At 47.2% G+C, this 15,319-nt stretch overlaps 1 protein-coding gene across 1 annotated transcript in view; it reads left to right on the top strand.

The window, feature by feature from the left end:
- The window catches only part of LOC134354050 (branched-chain-amino-acid aminotransferase, cytosolic-like), a 40,664-nt gene extending 31,527 nt beyond the window's left edge, over positions 1-9,137 (top strand). The window contains exons 10-11 of the mRNA XM_063062760.1: positions 1,551-1,625; positions 6,898-9,137. Of these exons, the coding sequence (XP_062918830.1) occupies positions 1,551-1,625; positions 6,898-6,939 (117 nt within the window). The 3' untranslated portion in view covers positions 6,940-9,137. The remainder of the gene's footprint in view (positions 1-1,550; positions 1,626-6,897) is intronic.
- Positions 9,138-15,319: the final 6,182 nt, after the last annotated feature.

The raw sequence follows: 15,319 nt of genomic DNA, 5'->3' as shown, positions 1-15,319 counted from the left end.
ACAGGGAGAAAACGTAAACATAGGAGAGGAGAGTGGACCATGGATGGAGAAGGGACTGATCATTGTGTCGGCCTGAAATGTTGACTGTTTATTCCTCTCCAGAGATGATGCCTGACCTGCTGAGTTCCTCCAGCATTTTGTGTGTGTGTGTGTGTTAATCTGGATCTCCAGCATCTGCAGAATCTCTTGTGTTTATATTGAGCAATCATGTGCAGGGAATCCGAGGAGTGTGTGGGGAATGTTTGCACTTCTTTGTGGAGGCTTGGCATCCTTTTCTCCTTCTGCCTGGTAACCTCTCCCCGTAACAGCCTGGAATGATGTTTCTATTTCTGGAGTCTATGTCAAACACGTGAATGGTTTGACCTGCCCTAATGCAGCTGATTGAATGTAACCAGAGTCTCATTGCTGGGCGGAAAAGTACAGGACATTTGTTGGCTTTTTCACTCAGTAGATTTGTTATCATGTGGTGAAAAAAGGCACAAAAATTAATCAACTGGTGCTAGGAAGTCAAAGACCCAAATAACAATGACTAGAAATCAAATAAATGCAATGAAAGAATCAAGCATTAGAAGTTTGAAGTCACACTACTGAACGTATGGAGAGTGTATTGACTAGTGTGGGAACATCAATACCTATGAATGGAAAATGCTACAAAAGTCAGTGAATTCGGCCCAGCACAGCACGGGTAAAGCACCCCCCCCCCCAGCCATTGAGCGCATCTACGTGAAACGTTATCACAGGAAAGCAGCATCCATCATCAGCGATCCCCACCGCCCAGGCCGTGCTCTTTTCTCACTGCTGCCATCAGGTAAAAGGTACGAAAGCCTCAGGACTCGCAGCACCAGGTTCAAGAACAGTTTCTACTCCTCAACCATCAGGCTCTTAAATTAAAAGGGAACAGCTAGACTCACTTGCCCCATCGTTGAGATGTTTCCCACAACCAGTGATCTCACTTTAAGGACTTTATTTTTGGCGTGTGCGTGCATGCGTCCGTGCGTGTGTGTGCGATGTTGGCAGGACGATGTCTTTTTCATTCTTTACAAGGCGCGGATCGAGAGAGAGAGAGACTGTGTGGTGTGCTACTCCTCACAGACATTTCGCAGTATTTTTCCCCTTTATTTTACGAGGTCGAGTTGCAATCTCGACACTCAACCCAGCACGGATGGAAAGCGTACTCGGGAGTGGCCCCGACTGGATTTGAACCCGGGAACCTTCGTACCGGAGTCCGGCGCTGATGTCATTGACTCTTCATCTCGTGTTCTCGTTATTTATTGCTACTTATTTATATTTGTGTTTGCACAGTTTGTTGTCTTCTGCACTCTGGTTGACCTTTCATTGATCCTGTTATAGTTACTATTCTATAGATTTGCTGAGTATGCCCACAGGGAAATGAACCTCAAGGTTGCATATGGTGACAAATATGTACTTTGATAATAAAATTTACTTTGACCTTTGACTTTGGTGGTTGAATGTTGTAGAGAAAGCAGTTCTAAAACTCATGCCGGTGATAATAAACCTGATTTTGATTCTGACCTTTATTCTTTCTTTAGAACTACCACATTCCCACCATGGAGAATGGCCCTGAGATAGCTAAAAGATTCCTGAAAGAATTGACGGATATTCAGGTAAAGTTTTGGGGTATTAGAAGACTGTGTACAGTAGCTTGTAATGAATCATGCTGGCACATATAAACTGAAGTTAGTGACTGCACATATCTTCGCACCAATTCTTGGCACAATTTCCTATCATATACCCCACAGCATTTTATGAAGTGTTTCCAGAAAGAGGAGAATATTAGGCTATGTATTATCCGTAAATAGACATCATTCTAAAAATTGCATCTGGTTGCTTGCACTTCCTCAATTATTTGCCGAGGGAGCGTCCGACACTCCTCGGTGAGTCATTTCAGATCAGCCAGAACAGTGTCAATGCACCAGTCAATTCTACACACCATGATCCTCCGAAGCCATCTCGTGGGCATGCAGGGCAGACAACCAGAAACAAGTCAAAGCTAGTTTTCAAACCATTTATCCTTTTAGTGGCACGAGGCTTACTTCTTGAAACGACATTGCTGCACCAGTTGTTTTTAATATCTGTAACTCCACATGTCTAAAGTCACACTTTGATTCTGATCCACATTGCATAGAATTAAGGGTTCTATGTGTGGAATGTTACTGCAGAGAGCTGTGGGATTAGAACATTCCTTCATGCACATTCAGACTAAGTGGCTGATTCAGAGCCTGTGGACGTGACTGAGGAACACAGCTGACTGCCACCATCTGGTCCTGATATCAAGTTACACAGGGCAGATGGTGTCAAGGCTCAGGCAGGATCTCAGTCCCAGAACAGTGGGTCTTTAATAAGGAAGCACAAGGGGCAAGGTATTCAGTGTGAGATTGGGCTGTCAGTCCCTTTGCTGAGAGACAGAGGACAGTGTGTAGTGGGTGATACCTGAAGAAAAAGTGACAAGCAGGTTGTAGGATTAATAACCAGAGATATTAGTCTCTCTGGAATTCTGTCGAGGGAAAAGTGCAATTCATGGAGATCATAAACAGGAGAAAATCTGCAGATGCTGGAAATCCGAGCAACACGCACAAAATGCTGGAGGAACTCAGCAGGCCAGGCAGCGTCTATGGACAAAAGAGTACAGTCGCTGTTTTGGGCCAAAACCCTTTGGCAGGACTGGAGGGAAAAAACTGAGGAGTAGATTTAAAAGATGGGGGGCCAGGAGGGAAAAGAGAACAACACATGGTGATAGGTGAAACCTGAAGGGGGAGGGGATGAAGTAAAGAGCTGGGAAGTAAATTGGTAAAAGAGACAGAAGGCCGGGGAAGGAAGAAAATGGGGGAGGAGCACCAGAGGGAGGTGTTGGGCAGGCAATCAGATAAGGTGAGGGAGGGTGGGGGGCACTACTGGAGTTTGAAAAATCAGTGTTCATTCCATCAGGTTGGAGGCTACCCAAACAGAATATAAGGTGTTGTTCCTCCAACCTACCACCCCCCCTAGCCTCCGTGTTCAGCACATAATTCTCCAAAACTTCTACCATCTCCAACAGGATCCCACCACCAAGCACATCTTTCTCTCCCCACCCCCCATTTTCTGCTTTCCGCAGGGATCGCTCCCTACACAACTTCCTTGTCCATTCGTCCCTCCCATCCCTTCCCACTGATCTCCCTCCTGGCACTTATCCTTGCAAGTGGAACAAGTGCTACACCTGCCCCTACACCTCCCCCCTCACTGCCATTCAGGGCCCTAAACAGTCCTTCCAGGTGAGGCGGCCCTTCACCTGTGAGTCTGTTGGTGTCACATACTGTGTCCGGTGCTCCGGGTGTGGCTTCCTGGATATCGGTGAGACCCAACATAGATTGGGAGACTGCTTCACCGAGCACTTATGCTCCATCTGCCAGAAAAAGCAGGATCTCCCAGTGGCCACCCATTTTAATCCCACTTCCCGTTCCCATTCTGATATGTCTATCCACGGCCTCCTTCACTGTCGTGATGTAGCCACACTCAGGTTGGAGGAACAACACCTTATATTCCGTCTGGGTAGCCTCCAACCTGATTGCATGAACGTGGATTTCTCGAACTTCCAGTAGCGCCCCCACCACTCCTCTCCTTCACCATTTCCCATCCCTCTTCTCCCCTCTCACCTTATCTCCTTGCTTACCCGTCACCTCCCTCGGGTGCTCCTCCCCACTTTTCTTCCTTCCATGGCCTTCTGTCTCTTTCACTAAATTACTTCCCAGCTCTTTATTTCATCCCCTCCACCTTCAGATTTCACCTATCTCCTTTGTGTTTTTCTCTCTCACCTCCCTCACCTTCTAAACCTGCTGCTCAGCCTTTTTCCCTCCAGTCCTGCCAAAGGGTCTCGGCCCGAAGTGTCGACTGCGCTCTTTTTCTAGATGCTGCCTGGCCTGCTGAGTTCCTCCAGCCTTTTGTGTGTGTTGCTACTTCGTGGAGATGGGATTTTTCACTTTCTTCCTCTGCCTCCACCTAAGTAAGACCTGAACACCCATGGTGTCTTCACAACCTCAGGATGAACAGCAGATGAAGAATTTCTTTGAATTGGAGTCACCATTAGGGTACCTACTAGGATACACAGCAGCCAATACCGGTCTCCCTTGCTTTGAACATCAATACAATTATGCTCTGTTTTAGTTAGTCTGCTGTAGGAAAGTTGACATTAAGCTGGGAAGAATGCAGGGAAGATTTACAAGGATATCGCCAGGACTCAAGGGACTGACTTATGGAGAGAGGCAGGGAAAGTTGGGACATTATTGATTGGAGTGTAGGAGATTAGGGTATAATCTTACAGTGTACACAATCATGTGGGGTATACAGTAGATAGGGGGAACACGCACAGTCTTTTCCCAAGTGTTGGGGAATCAAGAACTAGAGGAGATGGGTTTAGGATGAGAGGGGAGAGATTTAAAAGGAACCTGAGGGGCAACTTTTCCACCCAGGGGGTGGTGCGTACATGGAACAAGCTGCCAAAGGAAGTGGTTGAGGCAGATACATTAACAACATTTAAAAGACACTTGGCTAGATATGTGGATAGGGGCGATTTAGAGGGAAATGGGCCAACCGTGAGCAAACAGGACCAGTTTAGATGGCGTGGATCATTTGGGCTGAATGATGACTCTGTGACTCTCTGACCAGAGAGGACTGTACTGTCTGTGACCTGGGATAACAGTGGATCAATTCACACACACGGCTGGAAAATGGGGAGCTTGGAATGGAGCAACACACATAAAAGTTGCTGGTGAACGCAGCAGGCCAGGCAGCATCTGTAGGAAGAGGTGCAGTCGACGTTTCAGGCCGAGACCCTTCGTCAGGACTAACTGAAGTAAGGGATCCCTTACTCACTCTTCCTTCAGTTAGTCCTGATGAAGGGTCTCGGCCTGAAACGTTGACTGCACCTCTTCCTAGAGACGCTGCCTGGCCTGCTGCATTCACCAGCAACTTTTATGTGTGTTGCTTGAATTTCCAGCATCTGCAGAATTCCTGTTGTTTGAGTTTGGAATGGAATTGGTTTGTTATTATCCCATGTGAAAACAGAGGTGCAGGGAAGATTTAGAAGGATATCAAAAACAAGAGAAGATCTGCAGATGCTGGAAATTAAAGTAATACACACAAGGTAGCCTCTAACCTGCTGGAACGAACTTCAATTTTTCAAACTTCTGGTAATTGCCCCCCACAACCATTCTCCATTCCCATTTCCCCCCTCACCTTATCTCCTGATGCTCCTCCCCCTTTCCTTTCTCCCATGGCCTATGTTGTCAGATTTCCCCCTTCTCCAGCCCTTTATCTCTTTCACCAATCGACTTCCTGACTCTTTATTTTGTCCCTCCTCCTCCTCCCGATTTCACCTAACACTTTGTACTTCTTCTTCCCCTTCCCCCCCCCCCACCTTCTTACTCTGAATTTTCTTCTCTTTTTTTCCAGTCCTGATGAAGGATCTCAGCCCAAAACATAGACTGTGTACTCTTCCATAGATGCTGCCTGGCCTGCTGACTTCCCCCAGCACTTTGTGTGCATTATTTAGAAGGATATTGCCAGAACTCAAGGAGTTATGGAGCAAGGCAGGGTAGGTTGGGACTCTATTCATGCAAATTTAGGTGAACATGTGGTGATCTTATGTTGCTTACTGTTCGTACAGATCAGATCATTACACAGTTCACCGAGGTAGAACAAGGTAAAACAATAAAAATGAAGAATAAAGTGGTGATGGCTACAGAGAAAGTGCAGTTCAGATAAACAACAGAATAGTCCTTTCACAAACAAGAAAAATTCTGCAGATGCTGGAAATCAAAGTAACACACACAAAATGCTGGAGGAACTCAGCAGGCCAGGCAGCATCTATGGAAAAGAGTAAACAGTCGACGTTTCGGGCCGAGACCTACATCAGGTTGGGGAGAGAAAGATGAGAAGTCGGAGTGAGAAGGTGGGGAGGAGTGGAAGAAGTACAAGGTAGAAGGTGTGAGGTGAAACGGGAGAGGGGAGAAGAGTGAAGAGCTGGTGAAAGAGATGGAGGGCTGGAGAAGGGGGAATCTTACAGGAGAGGACAAAAGGCCATGCAAGAAAGGGAAGGGGAAGGAGCTCCAGAGGGAGGTGATGGGTAGGTAAGAGGGAAATGGGGAATGGTGAAGGAGAAGTTGGGAGGGGTGTGCATTTACCGGAAGTTTGAGAAATCGATGTTCATGCCATCAGGTTGGAGACTACCCAGATGGAATATAAGTTGTTGCTCCTCCAGCCTGAGTGTGGCCTCATCACGGCAGTAGAGGAGGCCATGGACTGACACGTAGTCCTTTACTGTGTCAGCACTATAACTAAGGAGAGCGATAGAGGGTGAGGAGGAGCTCTAACGTGCATCAGTGCGATCATGTTTGCTGGTGTGTGCTGGGACAGCAGGCTGAGGGTAGCAGACACCAACAGAATCAACAAACTCATTTGTAAGGCTGGTGATGTTGTGGGGATGGAACTGGACTCTCTGACGGTGCTGTCTGAAAAGAGGATGCTGTCTAAGTTGCATGCCATCTTGGACAATGTCTCCCATCCACTACCTAATGGACTGGTTGGGCACAGGAGTACATTCAGCCAGAGACTCATTCCACCGAGATGCAACACAGAGTGTCATAGGAAGTCATTCCTGCCTGTGGCCATCAAACTTTGCAACTCCTCCCTTGGAGGGTCAGACACCCTGAGCCAATAGGCAGGTCCTGGACTTATTTCCTGGCATAATTTACATATTACTATTTAACTACTTATGGTTTTTATTACTATTTAATTATTTATGGTGCAACTGTAACAAAAACTAATTTCCCCCAGTATCAATAAAGTATGACTATGACTAACACTAAAAGGCATTATAAAGATATAATTCTGTTCTAATTTCAGTATGGTCGGAAATCCAGCGAGTGGACAAAGTTGGTCATCTGAACAATGGAAAACAGGTTCCCGTCCACACAGGACTAAGCTAGAAACTACTCTGTCTGCACTGGGGATACGTTCAATTTTTTGTGCTGCTTCTCAAGGAAGTATCTTGGAAACTTTATTAATCTTGTACGGTTGTAGGATTAGTCCAGAAAGTAGATTCTGCGGTAGTCTCTTAGGTTCTCTGGTCTGCCTTTAAGTTCTTATCAAGTAGGTTGCTGCTCCTTATGGGATGTTCCTGGTTGCAACTTGAATAGTAGTTGATAGCAGTGAGTCTCCAAATGCGGTTGAGACCCATAGTCCCTGGAATTGGTTATTACTTTGACTTGAGAAGCTGATGATGTTGGAGGAAGAACCGAAGTGTTTAATCCTCAGCTCCTGTCGCAAATGGAAACAGAAAATGCTCGGAACCTGCAGCAGTAAAAGATGAATCGATGGCCTTGACCTGTGCTGTTGAACTGACCGGTTAACGTAGTCTTTCTATCAGCTGCTGAGCGTTTTCTGCCCTGTTGAGACATTACAGTTTCTTATCTTACTTTTCTCAAAAGGCGTCAACTGGAACTGTCTGAATCGAAAGGCGGCAGAGCTGGCTGAGCTGCTGTCTCATGACACCAGAGGTCTGGATTCAATCCTGTCAGTGTGTTCTCCCTGTGACCACCTGGGTTTCCTCTGGGTGACCTGGTTTCCCCCCAGCATCCTAAACATGTTCGGGTCGGTGGGTTAATTGCCACAGTGTGTAGATGAGTGGTAGAATCTGGAGTGCAGTTCCCAACCTGGGGTCTGCGGTGGACTCCTCGGTTAATGGTTAGGGGTCAAAGGCATAAAACAGGTTGGGAACCCCTGATCTGGAGGGAAGCTGATGAAAATATGAGAAGAATAAAAAATTAGATTAATATAGGAGTAGTGTAGTTGGGTGATTAAAGGTCAGCATGGACCCAGTGAGCCTGAGAACTTGTTTCCATGTATTATGACACTTTACAAATCTCTTGGCTCTGCTTGATCAGAGTCCTAAGTAACTTGGGGATGGATGTAGGGGCTCAGGCACTTTGATGGCCCATTGTCCCAGCTCTGGTGAGTCGGTCAGCCTGACTGCACTTCACTAAAGTCCCATTACCTCAAAGATCATCATTGCCAGAATGTCACTGTGACAATTTTTTTTTAAATATATATTCATTTACGGGATGTGGACATTGCAGCATCAACTCCCCTGAACAATGTTGCTCGTTAGGTCATTTCTAAGTCAGCCACATTGCTACAGGCTGGAGTCCCACACAAACTAGGCTGGCTAATGGTGAACAGATTCCCTTCCCCAAAGGTTGCTAGTGAACCAGATCAGTTTCTACAATAATCCATTGGCTATGTGGTCATCACTGCAAAGTATTTCAATTCCTCCTAGTGGGATTTGAACTTGGGTCCCTGTCAGGTTGGTCCAGATCTCTGTTTTACCAGTCCAGGTCAATTGTTCTAATCAATGTGTTACATTTTTTGGCTGTCTGAATGCACAAGACGAAGTCACGTATATTTTGAATGGTTCAAAATCGGAACAAATCAGTGTTTATACGCACAATGGAAGTATTGCTGCATTATATGGTAGTTTTTCTTTTTTAATTTATTGCATTTGTTTTAATACTTAACATTTGCATATATTTGTGACTTGTGGCAGTGCTAACGGTTTATCATTCAACTTAAAGGTGCAAGGAGATTGACACTACATCTCTCATTGATTTCTGTTGTGAATTTTTTCCTCAAAACGGTTTCCATTGTACTGAAGACCTCGTCCTCCTGTGCACAGTGAACAAATTTAAAGTTGCAGCCTGTAATAACAATGATATCTCTGTTTTCGGGACTGGTGCAGTGACTGCTCCAAGGAGGGAGGAGAGGGGAATAAGGAAAACGCACACGAGCGGCTGGGAATCCGTGCAGTCAGTGCTGAAGGAGGCCAACAAGGATGGCATGAAAGGATACATGGTCAATGTGGAGTCTTCTCCCAGTCTAGAACCTGGACCTTCCTGCGACAAAGCCACTTTCAGTACTTTCTCTGTTTGTGTTGTCGTCCATTGATTGAGAAGAATAGGACTGAGGTCACACTGCCCCAACTGACCAGTTACTAAGACAGTGCTTCATAATGTAATGCAGCCAACTCCATCCAGAAGCTTTGTATCAAATAAACTCTTAAGATTACCCTTCAACCTCATTCTGTGGTGGTTCATGGACTGTATGCTGTGCAGGGATATATTTGATTCAGAAAGTTTGGATCAACTTCACTATTGATCCATATGTATCTGCTTGTCTGACCCAAATATTTCATTAAGTCCATGTTTATCTATATTTGGTTACACTTCCTCGGTCTGTGTGTGTATGTATTTGCATGTATCTAGTGTGAGACTTGTGAATCCATGCATCTGGAACAGGATGCGTCGGTGCATTTCTCCGTTCAGATGGTTACGGCTTTGTATGCCTGTCTGGGTATTACAACAAGCTGACATCATGGGCTGTATAGCAGCACGGCATTTTAGTTTAACCTTTAGATGTGGGACCTGTCGGTTTAACCAATTCCAGCTGCTCTCTGCCCCTGTCTTCACATGGTATTCAAACTGGGTTTGTGATTGGAGTTGCTTTAAAGTTGAACTGGGTCAGTTCGGAAATAACTGTCCCACTTACATCATCTAGGAGTTCTTTTTAAATAAACATATTCCTTAATTAATCTCAGCACTAACCCGGTGATAGTTATAAAAAGACAAACACTGTTTCACCTTCTGCACTTCCACTAGATCACCCCCTGACCTTTTTATTTTTTATGTAGAGATACAGCACGGTAACAGGTCCTCTGGCCCTGCGACCCCGCCCGCGACACCCAGTTACACCCAAATGTCCAATTAAACTGCTAACCCGTACGTCTTTGGCACGTGGGATGATACCCTGGATAGACAGTGTCTAGCCCATGTCTTTACTGTCTTGTTCTACTGTAAAATATCCCAAAAAAATGAGGCATTTGACTCACCCCCAGTCCCATTCCACACACACCGAACACCCTCTATGCCATCCCCTACACACCAAACACTCTCTGACCCAGTCCCTACACACCAAACACCCTCTATCCCATCCCCTACACACCAAACACTCTCTGACCCAGCCCCTACACACCAAACACCCTCTATCCCATCCCCTGCACACCAAACACTCTCTGACCCAGCCCCTACACACCAAACACTCTCTGTCCCACCCCCTCCACACCAAACACCCTCTATCCCATCCCCTACACACCAAACACCCTCTATCCTATCCCCTACACACCAAACACCCTCTGTCCCACCCCCTACACACCAAACGCCCTCTGTCCCATCCCCTACACACCAAACGCCCTCTGTCCCATCCCCTACACACCAAACACCCTCTGTCCCATCCCCTACACACCAAACACCCTCTATCCCATCCCCTACACACCAAACACTCTCTGACCCACCCCCTACACACCAAACACCCTCTATCCCATCCCCTACACACCAAACACTCTCTGAACCACCCCCTACACACCAAACACCCTCTATCCCATCCCCTACACACCAAACACCCTCTATCCCATCCCCTACACACCAAACACCCTCTGTCCCACCCCCTACACACCAAACAGCCTCTATCCCATCCCCTACACACCAAACACCCTCTATCCCATCCCCTACACACCAAACACCCTCTGTCCCACCCCCTACACACCAAACGCCCTCTGTCCCATCCCCTACACACCAAACACCCTCTGTCCCATCCCCTACACACCAAACACCCTCTATCCCACCCCCTACACACCAAACACCCCAGTCCCATTCCCTACACACCAAACACCCTCTGTCCCATCCCCTACACACCAAACACCCTCTGTCCCATCCCCTACACACCAAACACCCTCTATCCCATCCCCTACACACCAAACACCCCAGTCCCATTCCCTACACACCAAACACCCTCTGTCCCATCCCCTACACACCAAACACCCTCTGTCCCATCCCCTGCACACCAAACACCCTCTATCCCATCCCCTACACACCAAACACCCCAGTCCCATCCCACATGCACCAAACACCCCCAGTTCAGCCCACACACACCAAGCACCCCCAGTCCGTCCCACACAAATCAAATTCAAAACCTCTGCCAGTCCTGATATCATCATCGGTGTTACTTGAAAGATTGTGACGTTGTGTTTGTCTTTACCAAGGGCTTGCATCCTTGTTTCAGTACCTTTAACTCACAAAATGCCTTGTCAGTGCTGCTGTTGACTTGGAACTGACTGGGCTGTGCTCTAATTCTCCACAAAATGTCAGTAAATGACACAAAAAAAACATCTCCAAAGCATGTACCTTGGGAGCTTAATCAGAAATACAGCTATTTAAAAGTAGCATGGCTTTCAGTAAACCCTGCCAAAGCTACACCTGATGTTATCCTGATTTCTTGCTAGTGGATGTCGGCCGCTTCCTAATTAATGTGACTGCCATGGTCACTTGGGGCTGATCATTACTTGCATATTGCATTTTTGTTCATCTGACACAATATTTGTGCACCACCTTTCTGAGTGTTGCCCTTTTCTTTCAAGTGCGGTTTATAACCGTCTCTTAATTTCCAAAGGTTGTCGTGCATCCTTGCACCAGTATCACATCCACCATATTCCTTCAATCTCAAATAAAAGTATTAAAATGTGCTTTGTGCTTTGCTTATTGAGGAAGTTTTGGTGATTGTAACTGAGTAGAGGTCAGTTACTGTACCGTCCTCTGGGTGCAGACAAGCCCTTGGTTGCTGGTGTACATTGTTCTTAGGAACTACATGCAGTGGTCACTTTATTGGATACACCCCTGTACTGTTAACTTGTCTGGTAACCAGCCAATCACGTGGCAGCAATTCGGTGCATAAAAGCATGCTGACATGGTCAAGAGGTTCAGTCATCATTCTGACCAAACATCAGAATGGGGGAAGAAATGTGATCTAAGTAACTTTGACAGTTGGTGCCAGACAGGGTGGTTTGAGTATCTCAGAAACTGTGGCTCTCCTGGGATTTTCATACACAACAATCACCAAGAATTTACAGAGAATGATGCGCGGGGGTGGGTGGGGGGGGAATAAGCACCCACTGAGTGGCCGTTCTGAGGGTGAAAACATCTTGTTAAGAGAGGTCAGAGGAGAATGGCCAGACCATTTCAAACTGATAGGAGGGCGACTGTAATAACCACACATTACAACGGTGGTGTGCAAAAGAGCATCTCTAAATGCGCAACACGCCAAACCTTGAAGTGGATGGGCTACAAAAGTGGAGGACCATGCCAGGTTTTCCTCTTGTACCTAGTAAAGTGGCTACTACGTGCAGTTCTTATCTGTAATGCCAGTGTCCGCTCTTGACAAAGTTATTTGAAAACACTGGCATTTTCCTCATCACTTAGTCATGAAGTTACGCCTTTGAGTCCGCTCCATCATTACATCATGGCTGATCCCGGATCCCATTCAACCCCATACACCTGCCCTCTCACCATATCCCTTGATGACCTGGCCAATCAGAACTTCTTAAACGTATGGAAGGAATGCAGTGGTAGGTCATTCTGTGGAGACACAAGAGGCTGCAGGTGCTGGAATCTGGAGCAAAAACTAAACTGCTGGAAGAACTCAGCAGGTCAGGCAGCATCTGTGGAGGTCAATGTTTCAGATTGAGGCCATGCAATCATATGACTGAATGCCTCATTATGTCATTTCAGGGGCAGTCTCCGGTTAGGCTGAACCTGGTCTTCTCTAAAGAGCATTAGAGCCAAAAATTGCACAGTTTTGTGGTTATTAATCACTATGTTAACAAATTTCACAACATTTGTGGGTGATATCAAATCTTGTTCAGTATTTTTGTTAGCTAGATTCTAGGTTTTATATTGTTAACTCCTCCAAGAGCACCACAGCCTTGTGTTGGGTTGGAGGCATGCGTGCCTCAGAGTGACCCGGAGAGCTATGTTGGCTGGAGTCAGGGATTTACGCTTTGGGACTTGGTAGGGTCACCCATGCCAAACAGGTCAAAGGGTAGAGGCCCGACTAGGAGTGGTCCACCAGTCCTCCAAGTTCGGGGGTTCAAATCTAGTCCAACAACCCTGACTGGTCAAACAAAATCGTTACGGAACTAGCGAATGAAGCCTTCTACATCTGAGTGCGACGGTATTCCTGAGTCTCCAACCGGGATTTGCATGATTGACGGTGGTGAAAACCAACATCGCCAGCGATGGGGATCTGGGGATCTTCACTGCTGCCCTCAACTCCGGTGGCGTAATGGGCAGTAGATTAGAGAGGTTCTTACCCGATTTAAAATTATTTTTGGAACTTGAGCCCTTGTTTTTTTTTGGGGTGGAGGGCGTTGTTACCGGATTACTCTACACCTCTCACCAGTGACGAGGTTGACTAGTCCTGGTTTAGTAGTCGGATTAACCAGGAGCCCAGTCCAAATTTCCATATCAGTGACTAAACCAATCCTCTCCCCACCCCACCCCAGCAGCCAACACGGGGAGATGTCCCCTATTTTGTGCCAGAAGAAACTGAGAAGTCAGAGACGCCTTGCAAATATCGAACAACCATTTATATAAAAAGGGTTACCAAAATAAACCAGCGTCAGCCTTTCACAGTATGTAGATAACCTTAGCATAAATAAAACAATTCATTCATAGTGATGGATAACTGTTTAAATAAATAATATCTGAGGCTATTGCTGAACTTCAGAGCCGTGATGTGTATCTATCTCAACACACCAGCATTCCCAGCGGATCTGCTGAATTGGGATTGAGCCTTCCGGGTTGCATGCATTCGCGGTCCTTCTCCGCCTGTGGAGGGCTGCGTGGTTGAAGGTCGTCGTCGTTACTTAACGGGTTGCCGGCGGTGCCCTCCGTAAATTTGCAGTTCTCTGTTGGCTCGGGCTGAAAGCAGACATAGGGTTCAGAGTTGTGAAGATCGTAAAACTGCAATGAGTGCTCAGGTTTCCAACCTCGAATTCACAAAGTCCCCCCCCCCCCAACGTCCCTTTCTCTCCCCAATGTCTCTTTTCACTCTGCTCCTCATCCAAATGGCCCCCATTACCTGTTTCCCCTCCCCTCCATCTGTCCATCACCTGCAAACTCCCCCCACCTGATCCAAACGGCCCTCATTACCTGTCTCCCCTCCCTCTGTCTGTCCATCACCTGCAAACTCCCCCCACCTGATCCAAACGGCCCCCATTACCTGTCTCCTCTCCCCTGCCTTCCGTCTGTCCATCACCTGCAAACTCCCCCACCTGATCCAAACGGCCCCCATTACCTGTCTGTCTCCCCTCTCCTCCCCTCCGTCTGTCCATCATCTGCAAACTTCCCCCACCTGTTCTGATCTTCACCTCGCTCTGTCCCGTGCTCCACTGTCCTGTCATCTTTGACCCATAGTCACTTCTACCTACCTGAGACCATTCCCACTCTCACTTCCCTGCTCACCGCCCCTTCCCTCCACCTTTTCGCTTGCACACTGGCGATCTCCTTCCCCTCCCCCACTCTCTCTCTCCAGTCCCGATGAGAGGCCTCGAGCCAAAACACCGACTGTCCATTCCCCCTCAGAGATGCTGCCCAATCTAGTGAGTTTCTCCAGCATTTTGTGTGCTACTGTGTTGGCGCGTGGCCAGGTGGTTAAGGCGTCAGTCTAGTGACCTGAAGGTCGTGAGTTCGAGCCCCAGCTGAGGGAACGTGTTGTGTCCTTGAGCAAGGCACTTAACCACACATTGCTCTGCAACGACACTGGTGCCAAGCCGTATGGGTCCTAATGCCCCTCCCTTGGACAACATTGGTGGTGTGGAGAGGGGAGACTTGCAGCATGGGCAACTGCTGGTCTTCCATACAACCTTGCCCAGGCCTGGAAATCTTCCAAATCCATGGTCTCACGAGACTAATGGATGCCTATTATTATTATTACGTGTGCTACTCGGGATCAACCGGCTTCAATTTATACAGTGCGGAATAGGCCCTTCGAGCTGCACTGCTCAGCAACCCCGATTTGACCCTAACCCAATCATGGGACAATTTAACAATGACCAGTTAACCTACCCGGTACGTCTTTGGACTGTGGGAAGAAACCAGGGCACCCGGGGAAAACCGCAGGGACTGAACTCTGAACTCTGAACTCCCGTTGCCCCACAGCTGTAACAGTGACGCGCTAACCGTGACCCTACTACCACGGCTTCCGTGTCTCTTTATCAGTTCTGATGTAAGTAGTAGTCTCCCACCTCCTCCACGTTTCGCCTTACAACAGCAGACCCATTGCTATTCCATTCCTCTGCAAGCTAGTCTCTCTCACATCCCACCAACACACCTCTGAGCCTCCCACCACCTACTGACAACAGCCAATTAACCACCAACCCACG

This window comes from Mobula hypostoma, chromosome 11, assembly GCF_963921235.1.
Source record: "Mobula hypostoma chromosome 11, sMobHyp1.1, whole genome shotgun sequence".
NCBI classification, from domain to species: domain Eukaryota; kingdom Metazoa; phylum Chordata; class Chondrichthyes; order Myliobatiformes; family Myliobatidae; genus Mobula; species Mobula hypostoma.
The sequence above is the reverse complement of the archived record's forward strand: the minus strand, read 5'-3'. Positions and strand labels throughout refer to the sequence as shown.